General features: G+C 37.7%; 1 protein-coding gene across 1 annotated transcript in view; it reads left to right on the top strand.

Moving 5' to 3' along the window:
• SDC4 (syndecan 4) overlaps positions 1–5,599 on the top strand; it is a 28,063-nt gene extending 22,464 nt beyond the window's left edge. Inside the window, exons 3-5 of the mRNA XM_058175659.1 lie at positions 336–385; positions 1,482–1,668; positions 2,803–5,599. Of these exons, the coding sequence (XP_058031642.1) occupies positions 336–385; positions 1,482–1,668; positions 2,803–2,954 (389 nt within the window). The 3' untranslated portion in view covers positions 2,955–5,599. The remainder of the gene's footprint in view (positions 1–335; positions 386–1,481; positions 1,669–2,802) is intronic.
• The last annotated feature ends 11,316 nt before the right edge of the window (positions 5,600–16,915 follow it).

Consider the following 16,915-nt stretch of genomic DNA (forward strand, 5'->3'; position numbering starts at 1 on the left):
AAAACAAACTCTGTGAAACTAGCACACTGCAAGTTGAGGCATATCTGGTGGTTAATATGAGTCAAGGACTCCTACCCCCTTCAAGAAATGGGTGTTTAAAAGAACCAACAGATTCTCTGCAAGGCAAGCCAAAATACATTCTGAATGACTTGTAATTCAGGTCTTTGTAACTGGTTGCAAGATCTAGTGAGACAGAAGTATTTGATAGAGGAGTGTGCATGATCTGATGCAAACTAACCAAAAGAATTTGGGAGATTAAACTAACGATTGTTTGAAATACTGCATTTCACAATTTTAATATTAGCAAGGATTAAATATTGTTTTATTTCCTGTAGGTTATACAGATATGGAGGATAAATTGGTTTCTGCCACCAGCAGCACTATGGTAGGTATTTCCATTTGAAATTGAATTTCTGAAGCAGCTGGTCATTGGCTTTCCTATCTTTCACCATGTATGATCCACTAAAAACGAAAAATATCTTCATTGCAATAATAGGAGCATGTTCAAATCACAGAATGTAATAACTCAGTTTTACTCTGGATTGGTTAGATTATACTTAAGAGTACTGTGTCCACTTTTGAAAAGGAAGATAGAAAAGCAAGGTGTGTGAATCATAAAAGGGATTTACCTGTGAGTAAAGTTAAAGGAAATAGAATGTTTCACATACAAAAGAAAAAGCAGCTTACAGATATATAAATGTGTGTCCCCTGCAAGAGGGGGAAACGTGGTTCTCAGTTAAACGTGGTTCTCAGTTAAAACAAAAGGCAGGACAAGGGACAATGTATTGAAATTAAAGAAAGAATGAATGAAATTAACGAATGGAAATCTAGATGGATTATTTGGAAAAACGTCGTGACAATAAATATAGTTAAGCAATAGAATGAGTCTCCTTAGAACTTCTGAAGGTCTTCTCTAGTGCTGCAGTTGGATAGCCGTGGTTTCATGCAGTGTTTTTCAAAGTTGGCAATTTTAAGATATGTGAATTTCAACCTCCAGATTTCCGTAGCCAGCATGTTTCTGGGAGGTGTAGTCCACACATCTTAAAGGTTTAACGGTTTAGTGGATTCTGACACTGCTGCAGTTGGTCTAGATGACCTGTAAGGCATACCTTCCGGGAATCTACCTAGTTACCTACCATAAACCTCTTTCTCTTCCACTCTTAAAGTAAAAAAAAATGTGGAGAGAAAATGATATGTATTGTGCAGGAAAATGGCACAGTAGAAACCCTTATTAGCATTATTAATGTCCATAGGTAGTGTGTGACACTAGTTACTTTCCTAACTGATTCCAAAAAGGAGCTGTCATTTACTATCCAATTTTTGGGTCAGTCTTCATTATATTGCATCCAAAAGAAACATTTGGAATAAGAGGGTGGTGGGTAGTAGCAAAGTCTGGCTTTTAAGGATGCTCAACAGCACTCATTGTACTACTGCTCTCAACTCTACATTAAAGGTAGGATTGACGTTCTTTTCTTCACTAGGATTCCATGGACAACTCTATTCCTGACTCCAAAAAAGATGACAAGGAAGAAATTGAACCAGCTGTGATAGACAATGAGATTATTGTTCCCAAAAAATCATCTCCTGAAGGAGAAGACCTGTCTAACAAGGTCTCAATGGCCAGCACAGCCAATGGGAGCATCTTCGAGAGAACAGAAGTGCTTGCAGGTAACCACTCTTTGGATGGATGGATAAACTTGGCTCTCCATAACTAAGGAAAAGGCCATGCTTTCTGAAGCAAAGTTTTTTTTTTAAATCAAGAATGTCCCATACCGACACAAATTATAGTGCTAGTTTTAATCTAAAAAAAAAGAAAAAGAAAAACAGAATTGTTCGAGTACTGGTTTAAAATTACTTTTTCCCAGTCTCCATAGCTATTAGTTTAAAAAAAGAGAATGTATATGAGACGTAAGGACATATAGGTTGAACATTTCTACAGAATTTGGTGTTCCATATGCATTGCTGCTTAAACCAGAAGGGGCACATTTGATTAAGCAATGTAATAAAAACTAAAGTCTTCTGATAAAGATTTCCCCCCTCCCCCCCAACTATTGATGATCCATGATCTTCCTAAGGTTCAGAGTTTATTGATTGTCTCAGCAGGTTTTGCTGCTCTGCTACCTCCAGAAGAGCTATTGCATCTGCATAGCACCTTACGTTGATCGATTTCGGATACATGAAAATAGAAATAGGAGTACAGGTTATGCATGCAAGATATAGGCAGATCCACATCCATGATAAGTGCAGCCCTCTTGACTGCTGGATGGAGGTTTTTGGAATACTGAAGATCTATAATATCCTCCATTTCCTCCTTATTCCAGGATAATTCTGGAAAATACGAATTGCAGTATAATGACTGCACAGACAGTAATCCAGCATCTTTCCCCAGTCCGCAACATTTAATATGTTTTGCTGAATGGCTATCCACCAAGCTTTCCAAGCTAAATAATAACAACAAAAAAGGATTTCTCATTTCCTGTCTGACTAGAAGCTTTCCAGGATCATTTTCCAGGCATCCATTGTTCAGCCAGAAGTGTGATGGTAGCTTTGCTGCTTTTATTTGTTTGGTTTTTTTTACAGTGTAAATTCCAGTTTTATATAGTGGATGATATTTATTCTGAGTCAGAACAAAAGCAGGATAGAAAGTGGTTCCCAGTTAGCTATTTCTAAAATCGGCAGTGGTGATGTTGCACTATTGGACAGAATCGGAATGTCAGTGCAGAACTGTTTCAAGTTTCCATGGCATTTATTCCACCTTTCTCTTTCTTTTTTTTCTCTTTCCTCCATCCCTTCCCACTTCAGCTCTTATTGCAGGTGGAGCAGTTGGGCTCTTGTTTGCCGTCTTCCTCATCCTGCTCCTAATCTACCGCATGAAGAAGAAGGATGAGGGCAGTTATGACCTTGGCAAGAAGCCCATCTACAAGAAAGCTCCTACAAATGAATTCTACGCCTAAGGCTTGCTAGTACTTGATACACCAACTCGGGAGTCAGAAATAGACTTTGTAAAAAGAAAAAAAAAGAAAAAAAGCATTTGGACCATGGACAAAATGCTCTGAAACAAATACTCTTTTGGATCTAATGTCAAACTGTTGTTTGTTTTTTAAACCCTCCTTTCCAGCCCTTCCTACTAACGAATGAGGATATAAAATAAATAAAGCATTCGGAATCCCAGGATGGGGAAGGGAAACCCCACACAAAGTAGCGTGTGCTTTAAATATGGAAAGGAAAATTTGTTGAATTTTATATTCGGGTGAAGGGGGTTGTATATGAAACTCTTGCATTTGGTTGCAGTGCTTCAGCTTACCTTGTCTTATAGAAAGTGCTAAGAGGACTGTCCCATAGCCAGCTTAGGGATCACAAAAGGTGTGATCAGCCACTGTCATCTTTTTTTTAAAACAACAACAACAACAAAGTTATTTATGAAATTTTCTACACTACATGCATCATAAATTAGCTTGGGTCTTGAGAAAATTATTCAGTAGCTCTGCCTGTAGTTTGGGCCTTGCTGAGAGAAGCGGTTATATGTAAAGAAGGATTTCCCTCAGATTTCTTTCTTGGAGAGCAGGTACTCAGTCCCGTATAAAAGCAAATTGTTAGAGGAATATCATGTCTTCCATTTTGTAATAGGATACTTTTAGTGAAGAGGGTTTCACTAAAAATGTCAATAGCTGCCTATAAAATCCATCAAAATACTGCTTAATAATAATAAAATACGTTTTATAGTCATTCATAAATATTCCACTTGTAGTTCCTCCCTTCCTGTTGCTGGACATCTTTCTATCAAGATAGCATTTCAGATCAATGATTGCACAACCTGAGAATGTTTCAGCTTTCTACGTTCATATCATAAATGATACTAAACAAGAGAAGAAGATATTTATGTATTTTTTTCCAAAATAAAAGCAAAGATGTGTTTGTTTTTAATAGAACTATTTATAGTTTCCAAGATGGCTGCTCTGTTTTGGGTAACTTCTTTTTATATGTAAAACACTAATATAATGAAACTCCTAATGATTGTGAAAACTATTTAAGCTTTACTCTGTGTATTATATATATATCCTAGATGCAATAATCTCTGCTTAGAATTAATGTTTATGTGCAAAATTGGTTTTCTTTGAAATAAGTGTAATGGGGGGGAGGGATTTTTTTAGCTTTGTAATATATTATCGTTACTATAGAGCTATATTTTTTCAGTAAAGTGCACAGTTTTTATAAAAATACCAGAAGGACTTTATGCAGTTTTTCTGCATGGGTGATGGGGTTACTTTCTCTGATTTATGGAGTTTTGTTTTGTTTTTAATACCAGCCCATTCTGAGTGGAGCAACAACTTCACAGAGCCACGAATGGCAACTGAAAGTAACTCAGATAAACTGAGATCTGGATTTTGCTCTTGGCTTCACTTGCATGGTCAGTTGGTAACTTGGGTAGGAGGCCTTGCTTTGCGGGTGGTAGATAATTCAGCTAGCTTAAGAAATAGTACACAACATGGTCTGGAAGCACATGGTACGAATATTTCTTTCTCTTAGCAACTTGGTCCTTTCATGAAAACAACCAAGACATTATGATGCTAAAGCAAGCTTTTGTTCCCTTTTAGAACCTTGGCTGATGCTCTTGGCTTTCGAAGTTTTGAATGAGCATGCAGCTATTTCTCCTCTTAAGGAATAGAGATGCTGATTGTACTTGGCGAAAAATGTCTTGGGGAGAATTTGTGATCCATCTATATAGTAAGCTAGGACAGATAGAAGAATTTGAATAGCCTGCCTCTTCTGTACCAGATCAAGCTGAAGTGTGAAATTGCTGCAGCTGAGCTGGTTTTCAGGTAGAGGATGTAGCTTGGCAAAGATGCTTGTACATACTACTTTATATAGCATCCTATGCATTCCATTGAAGGATCATGCAAAACTGCTGCTTCAGAACAATGACATGTGAGATGTATATTTTTATCTAAGATTTTCACCTGGAACACCCCTATTAATTCAAAAATCCTTTTAAGGACTTCAGTCAATGTGGGATCAAACTTATCAAATTTGATGTGCGCTCCCCTTGTTTTTAAACTATTTCTTATAGGGCAGGAGTTGTGACTCTTTAACTTACTTAGCAAGAACCAAAGGGAAAACAGCTTGAGTCATATAAATCCCGACATATAATCTTGATCTTTTCCTAATTTTGCATCCTTTTAAAAGCCTGATGTAATTTTGTGCTTCTCTTTGCAAAACTCACGTTACTAAAAGTGGCCTGGGCAAGGATGTGTACCAATGTTTATTCATAGTTGCATAAAGACTGTTCTCCCTTTTCTGCTCTTGGCAGCAAATTCATGCTATGATTTTTATCATGTCATTATGGGATTGCTAAACATATGGCTAAAGTTAAGCCTATGCCAAGGGTTCTGTTTCAGCAATAGCAGCATTCTTTTTTAAACTGGGTCTGCTTCAGGAACTGTTTTTTGGGGGGTAGGAGGCAGAAACAGTTTATAAACACTTTTGATTAGCATTACTTGGAAAATATGAATCCCATGTCTGCCTTTGGTTGCTTGAATATTTCTTGTATATTTACTTTCACTGTCACTGATTTGATAAAATAAACTGGTACTTTCTAAAATTCTGTCCTCGTATAATTAAACTGAATCTTGGAGAGGTGCTAACGCTCCCCCTGCCCCCACTTTCCTAGGGAAGGCTCTAAAACTTTTTCAAACTCAGCTTTTAAAATGCATGGAGTTCAACTTCCAGAAAACTCAGCCAGCCATGAGTTTGGGAAAAAACTGCTCTAAATGGCCTAACTTTTCAGTGTATACTGATAGTTGCCTGTCTTGAAACTAAACTGATGGCTTCTGTGTTTGTGGGAAGAAGATAGAAGTGCTACTTAGATGGTGACCATAATTTGGTCTCTAGAGAAACCAGATCCATCCTTGTATAGACAGTGAAGACTTTCCTTGTGTGTTGCCGGTCATTTGCTCATTTAAGCTATGCCTGGTTCTATAAACGATGGGTAAGGCAACAAATTTAAATACTAACTTGCTTAGATTGAAGAAGCTATTTGGATGAGCGGCGAAACATTTCAAATCAGCCAAAAAAAAAAAAAAAAGTCCAGTTGCCAAGGCTCAACTTTCAGATAACAGGCTTAAAGGTTCTGTTCATAAACTATGTCATAGGAAACTTTTATTTATAACATAGTGTTATTTGTAAACCAAAGTATTATGCTATGTTCAACAAACCATGATTGAATGCAATGTGTGAGCCCAACTACTGTGTTCAGATTATAATGTCCCATAAATAGCCCAGAATGCAGCTTAATAGTGAAATCCATGTTGTGATTTTCCATTAAGGAGTAGAAACCCAAGAGTGTTGCCTTAAGTAAATTCACATGGACCTTTAATTTGAGAATAATGGAGCACTTTTACAGTTGCAATCAAGATGATTAAAAGATTACTTTTAACATGGCTTGGTGATGAGTTGTAGGAACAAAGGGCATCTGCAGTTGAAGCATGTATGTGGTATATATCATTGATGTAACTTCGTAGGGTCTTGATGCTGTTGGTTGTTACCCATTACTGATCCCCTCTTGGGTAAAATGACCCCTCCCCAAATCCCATTTTGCAGTTCCACACATCTGCAAAGAGATAAAATAAAAGTTGGGGATAAATAATAGGATAGCTATTACCTTGGTGTCACACTTGCAGGTGGCCAAAGGAGTTGCTGTAGCAAAAATTCTAATATATCTTGGATATTTTTGATTTGTTTTGTTTTGTTGCTTTTGTCTCCTGGAAACTTCCTGGAAAAGTCCCTGCAGTTTTCTTGGCAAGATTTTGGAAGTGGTTTGCCATTGACTCCTTTCTTAGGAGAAGAAAGTAACTGGCCCAAATTCAATCTGGCTTTGTGCCTAAAGCAGGACTAGAACTCAAAGTCTCCCGTTTCTAGCCTGATGTCTTTATTCACTTTACCAAGCTGGCTCTCGACTCTTGGTTACAAGCCTGTTTTTCAGAGAAATATAGCATGGCATTAAACCACGGTTTGCATAGCAATTTACAACAGCTGAGTTCTATTTCAAATTGAGGGCGAGGGCTGTGATGGATGACAGCTGCATGAACATGCAATCATCCAGTCCTTGAGTATGAAAAAAATGCACATGCATAAATTATATTAATATATTAGAGTGCATAAGGGCACTCTAACTTCACCCTGTGGCCTTTTTCATGCTGGGACTTGTTGAGCTAGAAGGCATTGAGATGAGATGGGAGGGAACAATCTGGCAACCAAGCCCACTTTCCAAGGTAATGGCAGTGTTATAATGTGATGAGCATCTTGAAGCAGTCCATGAAAAGCAAAATGGTATTCCCCTCAACCAGCGGTGGGATTCAAATAATTTAACAACTGGTTCTCTGCCCTAATGATTTCTTCCAACAACAAGTTCACCAAACTACTCAGAAAGTTAACGAACAATTCTCCGGAAGTGGTGCGAACTAGCTGAATCCCACCACTACCCTCAACCAAAGTAATTAAAAGTGCAAATATTTATATTTGATGCTTTCTCTGTTAAAGATGCTGAGCTTGTCAGCTGGAAAGCTTGAGAGCCCGGGTTCAAGACCTGAGCGCCATGTGATGGGGTGACTTCCCGTTACATGTCCCAGCTTGTGCCCACCTAGCAATTTTAAAGCATGCGAATGCAAATAGATAAATGGGTACCACTTCAGTGGGAAGGTAACAGCATTCTATTCACATCGGCATATAGTCATGCTGGCCACATGACCATGGAAATGTCTTCAGACTACGCTGGCTCCCTTGGCTAAGAAACAGATGAACATTGCTTTCTAGAATTGGACACAACTGGACTGGAAACTTTCACCTCTACTAACATGCACACTTGCCACAAGCAATTGAATAAGTCCAGCACACTATATTTTTTAACGACCACTTTTAGAAGAAGATGAAGCTTTACAAATAAACCCTTGTACATGACAGATATTCTGGTTTGTGCCTTCTGGAAAGCCACGGCCTTCTTTGGGGGTTCAGTATTACCTAAAGAGGCTTCCTGTTCAAAACCAACGAAATTGTTCCACATTCTCCCCAGACTGGGGAAGACTGAGAATGTTGCTTTGTAAAGAAAGCCATGGATATTTTAAACTGCACTTGAGGGCTTGTTGGTGAGCTGAAGAGATATCAACAACTATTGTCCTACTACAATCAGAACTTTCCATCTCTGTAGGGCAGTTTTCCAAACTGTATAAAACTTAAGAAAATGGCATAGAAAATATTTAAAATTTTGCAGGAATTTGGATGGGGCGAACACAAAAGTGTTCTGAATCCTCCCCAGACGTAACACATGCAGAGACATATTTTCTTCACACTGTATCTTTGTACAATATCATCACTTTTCCCACATTGCTGTTTGGCCTTGGAAATAACACAGATTATAGTTTAACTGATTATTTTGTTTACTGATCTGGATGAACGGTACGAATAACTGAATATTGAAGTATACTTTGGACAGGCCTATCTCCAGACATGGGGCAGGGAACAATTGCCTCATTCCTTTCCTGCCTCTTTCCACTATGCACACTTCATGGAAATCTGCTTGCTTCTTGTTTATCTCTACGATCTAATCATGAGATATTACAATGCTGTAGTTTAATAGATTTTAATCTCTTAGCACTTGAAGTAGCATAGAGCAACTCTGGTGGGAAGAAAATCCACAGTGAAATTCTTTTCACAGCAGAACATAATGCCAGACACTTGTAGATGCCATCCCTTTATTCTATTATTTCTGGCCACAATCCTAAATCAAAGGTCAGCATAATTTAATCCAGAAATGTTGGTCCCAAGAATCAGGGAAACAGTGCTGTGACCAGGTAGCAGCATTTTTTGATCGGTGTTGTTGTATCATAGCAGCTGTGCAGGATAAGAATTTTGATTTGATTTGGTTGTATTGTATGTTTCTAAGAGCAATCATCCTAACACAACAAGAAAAAGCCAAATGAAGGAACGATTCTTTTGATGAGGAATGAGTCTCAGAACATCACACTGTTAGCAATAATTTAAATACCAATTAATGTATGGATATATTAGTTTTCCTGCATAGAGCTTCTACTACTCTCCCATTCATTCTTTAGAAACCTCCTATGTGGTTGGTAGACATGAATGATAACCCACGAAACTTATTTGATATTTGGACTCACATCTCAGCCTCCCTAATCTGACTGTGGCTCTCCAACAAGCTTGCAGGCATCTTGATGTCCCCAAATAATCCAGTCCCTCCCTTCCCAGCTTGTTTCAGCAAATGGTATAAGCTGTTCCAATATGTGCTCAAGGTCCACTCTTTGTTTTTGTTCTTTGCTTCTCTGCTAATAATCTTTCCTTCCTCACTGGACAGGCTCCAGCAGTGACAGGTGTCTGGATTGATAAGACAAGGAGAGAGGGAGGGAGAGACAGAGAGGGAAAGAGAGAGAGAGAGAAACAAGGGCAACGGAAACTGCAAATCTGAGGAGTCTGGAGGTGGAGGGAAAAAATTGGCTTGAGTTGCTGCAAATGCAGCCATGATGGGGCTAAAACTGGAGAAGAAAATCTGAGTCTTTGTGGCAGAGCAGCGGAAACAGTAGAGCCTGGTTTATGAGTGAGTGGAATACAGAAGCTGGTGCAGATGGCTGAAAGGGAAAGAAGCAATGGGATTACCAGGAAAGCTACAAATTAAATTGCTAGCACCATTGCAGGGGATAGAAATAGTACTGCAGGGATGGCTATTCAAATAGCACAGAACTACAATCCCAGGTAATCCTAAACAATACATTACAAATGTTGATGGGAATTGTAGTTCTGCAAATATCTATAGGCTCACAGGTTTCAGCTATGCTAGGATGACAGGAAGGGGTTAGAAAAACATATTATTTTTGCTCTGCCTTCTCCTTCATTTACTCTTTCTCCCCCTTTCAGTTGCTTCATACCACAGGTTTCCTAATTTTCATTCTATGTTTACATTCTGGTTGTTCTAACTTCTAATGCATTTATTTATTTATTTATTTATTTATTTATTTATTTGTCATAACAATATATACAAGCGTTACATAAAAGGTTATAAATATATGAACGTATATATGAGGAGAAATGAGGTACTAAAAACGTGTATATACATAGGGAAAGAAACAGTAGGACAGGAACGGTAGGCACGTTTGTGCTCTTATGCACGCCCCTTTAGAGTCCTCTTAGGAAAGTGGTGAGGTCAACCGTGGACAGTTTTTGAGTGAAACCTTTGGGGTTATGAGAAGAAACCACAGAGTCAGGTAATGCATTCCAAGTATATACAATTCTGTTACAGAAATCGTGTTTTCTGCAATCTAAACTGGAACGGTTGACATTGAGTTTGAATCTGTTTGTAGCTCTTGTGATATTGTTATTGAAACTAAAAAAGTCATTGACAGGAAGGACATTACAACGGATGATTTTATATGCTAAACCCAGATCCAGTCGAAGGCGACGAAGTTCCAAGTTTTCTAGACCCAAGATATCAAGTCTGGTGGAATAAGGTATTTTATTAGTTTCAGAGGAATGGAGAATTCTTCTCGTAAAATACCTTTGGACACGCTCAACTGTGTTGATGTCAGATATATGGTAAGGGTTCCAGACAGGAGAGCAGTAATCAAGAATTGGCCTAACAAATGTTTTATATGCTCTGGTCAGTAGCATGGTGTTTTTTGAAAAGAAGCTACGTAAAATTAAGTTGACAACTCTTAGAGCCTTCTTAGCTATGTAGTTGCAGTGGGCTTTGGAACTTAAATCGTTAGATGTAAAACTCCAAGGTCTTTGACAGGGTGGGGTCATCTGGGGGGCAATGTCCATCAAGCATGTACTTTGTGATTGGGTTCTTTCTTCCAATGTGCAAGACTGAGCATTTACTGGTTGAAATTTGTAGTTGCCAAATTTTAGACCAGGCAGATAGATGATCAAGGTCCTTTTGAATTGTGGATGCATTGTCAGTGGTGTTGAAAAGTTTGACATCATCAGCAAAGAGAACACAGTTACTTGAAATATCAATACAAAGATCATTTATATATATTATAAAGAGAGTAGGTCCAAGAACGCTGCCTTGAGGAACACCACTCTTGACAGGAACAGGATTTGAAAGAGCATTACCAATTTTAACTATTTGTTGTCTGTTTGACAAAAAAGCAGATATCCAGTGGTGTAAGGGTCCTGAAATGCCATAGGATTTTAATTTTAGGAGAAGTTTATCATGTACTACTGAGTCAAAAGCTTTGCAGAAGTCTATGTATATTGCATCTATTGATTTACCTAGATCAAGATTAGTAGTCCATAGGTTTTACAGTAGAGAAGTTGTAGATTGCATGATAATTTTTCCTGAAGCCAAATTGTTTATTTGAGAGAAGGTTGTGCATTTCTAAGTGTAAGGTAATGGATTGGTTGATGATGGATTCCATAACCTTGCAGGCGACGCAACATAGGGAGATAGGTCTATAATTATCAACTAAGCTGGGGTCGCCTTTTTTGAAAACTGGAATGACTGGGGCTAGCGACCAGAGGCTGGGAAGGGGACTGGTTCTTAAGGCTATATTAAAGATTATACTTAGGGTTCTGCTAGATTACTAGAGAGTTTTTAAAAGTAAGCACAAAGACCATCAGGTCGAATGGATAGAGATGGCTTCAATTTACTTAGAGCTTTACCAACATTTTCTGCTGTAAAATCAACAATTGTTAAGTTGTCATGCTCATTGATTGTACAAATTTGGAATGTTGGATGAGTGCCATCACTGTTGACAAAAACTGATGCAAAGAATTTATTAAAGAGGTTTGCTCTAGATTCTTCAGCATTGTATTCATTGCCATCAGGATCTTTTAGAGGTGGCATGCGTCTAGAGTTTTTAAGCTTGTTGTTGACAAAATTATAGAAGGCACGACTGAATTTGTGCGCAGAAGATCCTCTTCTTGCTTGGTGTGGTAATTTGTGCATTCAGTTTTATTTGGTTGCATATAGTTCTGTAGCGTTTTTAAAATTAGCTACATAGCCCTTTTGTTTCTTTTCCAGAGGATCTTTTAGATTGAAGCTTTTTTATTGATATGGGTAGTTTGCTTTTCCTAATCTTGATGGTAGTTAGTGGTACATATAGTTCGATGACTCTGTTGATTTCGAGTAGAAAAACTCTATAGTGGTCTTCAGCAGTTATACAGGTTGAGAACAGATTTTGCCAGTCTAGAAATGAAAGATCATTGTTTATAGAGTCATAATTGGCTTTTTTGAAGTTGTAAATGGGAATGCTATTGATATGATGGTTAAAGTCACAACGTATATTAAGATGGAAGTCAATCATGCAATGATCACTGTTGGAAAAGGGTTCTCTTATTTGTAGTCCATAAATGGTATTGTTATTGTTGCAGAAGATGAGGTCAAGGCAGTTGTTTAGTCTTGTATTATTGGTTACAAGTTGTTCAAGACCTAGGTTAGTAACAGCGTTGTATATTGTTGTGTGGATTGGATCAGTTGTACTTTCGTTAGTTATCCAGTTGATGAGAGGTAAATTTAGGTCACCCAGGAAGATGAGTGGATATGGGCAAGAGGCAGCCCAAGTTAGTAATGAGGTTAAAATATTAGCATGAGTAATATCGTAGTCGGGGGCTCTGTAGCATAGAATGAATCAAGTGCGGTATTAGATGATAGATCACATACAATAGTTTCAGGAAGAGAAAGTTTGTGGGCAACTTGTATGTTTTTTAGATTAAGTGACTTTTTATAGAAAATAGCCACTCCACCACCTCTTCGGTTTTCACGATCTGAACGGTGAACTTGATATTCTTTGTTTAAAATGATGGAATCAGGGATGGAAGAGATTAGCCATGTTTCGCAAATAAATATAATGTCAAATGTACCACTGTTTAGCAGGAGGATAAATTCAGGTAATTTGTTAAGAATACTTCTTGCATTCATCAATTTACATTTAAAATCTGTAGAAAGAGGTGTTAAAGAGGTAAGAGGCGTGCATACCTAGTTTTGAATGTTAGTTGGTTGAGGATATGTATAACTGGTGGTTGTATTGGAGGTTGGATGGGTGGATGGAAGTTTTGGGTAGTGAGTGCTTGGATGTTGGGTACTAGACTGTTTGTTGATAAGGTTTGTTGGATGGATGGTTGAAAGGCTGGTTGGAAGGTTGGTTGGATGGATGAACGGATGGCTGGTTGAATAGTTTGTTGGATAGCTGTACGGATGGCTGGTTGAATGGTTTGTTCGATGGCTGATTGGATGACAGTTTCGATGGATGGTTGGCTGATGGGTACTTGATTGGTTGTTGGGATGGCTGGTTGGATGTTATGGGTGATGGGGGGTTTGGTGGTGAATTTTGATTGAAGGATTTAATTTTAATGCAATTGGCACGGTAATCAATATATAGGTTTGATTCACCATTATCTTGTCTTCGTTTAAGCTCAGTGCGGAGTTCACGAGAACGTATCCGCTGCAGGAAAGATAGATCAGGGCGTGATCTAAGTTTACTGTAGGCAGGATTAGATTTAGCAATAGAGTTGATGGTATATATGAACTTACGTTTGCTGTTCTCGTTTATGCAGATGACTCTGCAGAATCTTGGTGCTATTGATCCGTCACTGTTTTTATATTCAGGACCATCTCTGGAGACTGAAATAATTTCATTTGGGGAGATGGATGATGAATTATAATTTCCAATTAAGTTTTGAATTTTGGTGATATCGGATTCATTTGTGTTATCTAGACCAAATAATATTGCATTATTTATTTTTTGGCCTCTCTAAGGCATCTCTAATTAGTTGGTCAGTAGTAAATTGTTGTTTAGGTAGGGTTGAAGGATCAGTATTATGTAAAGGTAGATGAGTTGGGAAGAGATTTAGATCAGTCGAGAAATCATTTTTTTGTGTTGTAATTTGTTTTATCAGATTGGTGAAGCTTTGTTCTATAACTGATAGGATTTTTTTCTAAGTTTTGTTCAATGGCTAGTATTCTTTTTTCTAGGTTTTGTTCAATAGCAAGTATTCTTTTTTCCAAGTTTAGTTCAATTGTAGCTATTATTCTTGCTTCTAAGTTTTTATCAGAGTTGGATTTTTTGGCTGGCATAGTGATAGATAGATAGATATATTTAATATTATTATTTTAAATAAATTATGTGATAAGTAATGAAGAAGTATCTTTCTTATTATTTCTATTTTAATTATTGAATAATTTTTATAATTATTTTAATTATTGAATAATTTTTATAATTATTCGATAATTGAGGAAGTATCTTTTCTAAAACAATCTTTCTCAATTACTATTTCACTCTCTTTCACTTACACTGGAATAAATTTGGAGTAGGGATACTGGAGGTGCAGAGAAGGAAGTGATGTGAATTTGAAAAGTGATTTCTCCTGCTTAGCCTAGCCTGGTCACTGCCCCATTTTACATTTGCTGTTGCTTACTTCTTTTCCTTCCTTCCAACTCCTGTTCCAGCAAGTATAACAAGATTAAGGGGAATAAAGGGCCATGTCTCTGGAATGGGATTAGTTCTGAATAAAGAAACAAACATGCATAAGGCAAGAAAGTCTGTACTTCAGGTCACATCTCAGTTGAATTAAAATGTAAAATGTCACTTGATAGCTTTAATAAAGCTAGTTGCTGTCTCTTGCTTCTCTTTATTCTCCCCTTGAAGGCCCCCTGTAATGTGGAGCACTTACTAACTTACTGGGTTGGGATAAAAATGATTTGTAGGTTGTATTATTTCTTTTAATGTGCATGCAGTTATCCCAAATGCACAAATCCCTCAAAGAACCAGCCAAAACGGTTTCTGAGTATTTGAGATTTGTGTATATTGAAATTGCTGAATATCTACAAAACAGCAAGATGTTTTGCATAGTTTAACACCCACTTGAAACACTGTTTATAGAAATGAACATATTGGACTAAATAAATTAAGATCCATGCATATGACCACAAATCTCTAAACTGTCACTTTTTGGGGACATGTTTTTCTTCAGTTTTCCAGGAATTCAGTCATGAAAAATTACATGCTGCTGCCTTAACCACATTCTTTTCATGCTACCCCAGCCGCACATTCTCCTTTTGCCAACATAGGCAGCTTCCTATGTGTAGGAATATGGAATCTTCCCTGGAGGTGTGGTGTATACTATGAAGAGACACTCATAGTAATTCAAGACAACGGAGAACAGCCAATTCTAAAATGGGGAACAATTAGCACAAATTAACCCTCCAACATAAAAAGTTGGATTTTTATTTATGGCTCCCTCAGACATTTTACAAAAAAAGAGAGAGAATTTCCTTTTTTTTAAATGTAAACATTCCTTGCATCAGAGTTGTGCAGATCCTTTTTGGTTTGCTGTACACTTTTGGAATTTGGAGCAGAGAGTGTGGGATGACAGAAGGGGCCAGCCAAATAGCATTTGTCAGACAGCAGCAAAAGGTTAGATGGCTGAAGTTCTTCCTTGCCATCAATTCTAGCCTCATAAAGTTTCCTATGGCAAAGTGGTCCACCCTAATTTAACTTCTTTTTTTTTCTGGGCAGATGGCACATTTCAAAACGAGATATTGGAATGTCAGCATTTCCATTTTTTTAAAAGAATGTCCAAGGACACAAAAGCATCCTTGTAATGTGGATTAGTGCTTTGTTTGACACCTTCAAAGCCTCCAGCCCATGGGCCTCCTACGGCTTCCCTACCCTGTTTTCCAGTAGTAGAATTCTGGCACCTTTCAGGGTAAAGCAACTCCAAAAACCATTTCAAGTTCCGTACATATATTTTGTAAGTTCAGCTACCACATCTCCAGCCCAAAACTCACTTTGAGAAATGTTGGTTTGCAATAAATAATTTGCAATAAATAGCAAATAAATAATTTGCATGGGGTATTATTTTAGTGGTTTAGATTTTAATCTGCATTTTGGGAGGATTTGTTGCACCTTGTACCACCCAGCTCTGGCTGTCAGATAATATTGTAAAAATCAAACAAATCAATAAATACTGTAATCATTCTTTAAATTTACAACTATCTTTTAGAAATAATCAATTGGGGGAAGGGTTCTTGGTGGGGAGCATGGCCCATCCTTACAAGCACTACATCAAAGATCCCCAGCAAAGAATATAAAGTGGCATATCAGTTCCAACCATCCTGTTACAGATTAAGAAGGGACGGTTTGCGCAATAAGAAGTAAAAAGAAATGAACTGAAAATGCCAGGATGGACTTGCAGTATGCCCTGGTAAAACTTTGAAACTGGTGGGAATATTGGCCTTTGAGTGACAAGAAAGAGGGAAATATACATGAGCAATTCCAGCATTCTTGCTTCAACTACCTATACCAGAGTAACAGGCAAGACATTTGTTGTTTTACTTTCAGGAAAAGCTGCTTAAGAAGGTAAATATGTTGACTTTGGAGTTTATAAAGCACTAAGACAAACTGCCTCCAATTTTCCTCATTACTCCTTCTTTGTTTCCTCCTCCTCCTCCCCTCCTCCCACCACACTTATTTACTATGAGTGTTGCTGGGAGGCCTGAAAGCATTCTTGGAAATGAAGATGAGGCTAGAAGTTGAGGACTTTGCCTCAGAGCATGATAGTTTTCTTCTTGTCATTTGTCAACTGCAGTGTTAACATACTGGTACTTTTATTCACTGCGTTGAATTATCCTTCGTCTATAATTATGGTCCATAAATGTAGAGCCACAAGGGGAATACAATATTGCCAATAATACCTAAAAAGAACAGCAGAAAGTTGAACCACTGCTTCTTGTGACATGTTAATACAGACTAAAATTGTATTAAACTTCTTTACAGTCATATCAATAGCTGATTCATACTCTAGACCTGTCTAGACTCTTGATCAAACTGTTGATTCATTGAATGCTGTGTAAAAGGGCATAAAACATTCAGTTTCAAATATGAAGCCTGAATCGCTTTCAAATCAAGTG

Source organism: Ahaetulla prasina, chromosome 3 (genome assembly GCF_028640845.1).
Source record: "Ahaetulla prasina isolate Xishuangbanna chromosome 3, ASM2864084v1, whole genome shotgun sequence".
NCBI lineage: Eukaryota > Metazoa > Chordata > Lepidosauria > Squamata > Colubridae > Ahaetulla > Ahaetulla prasina.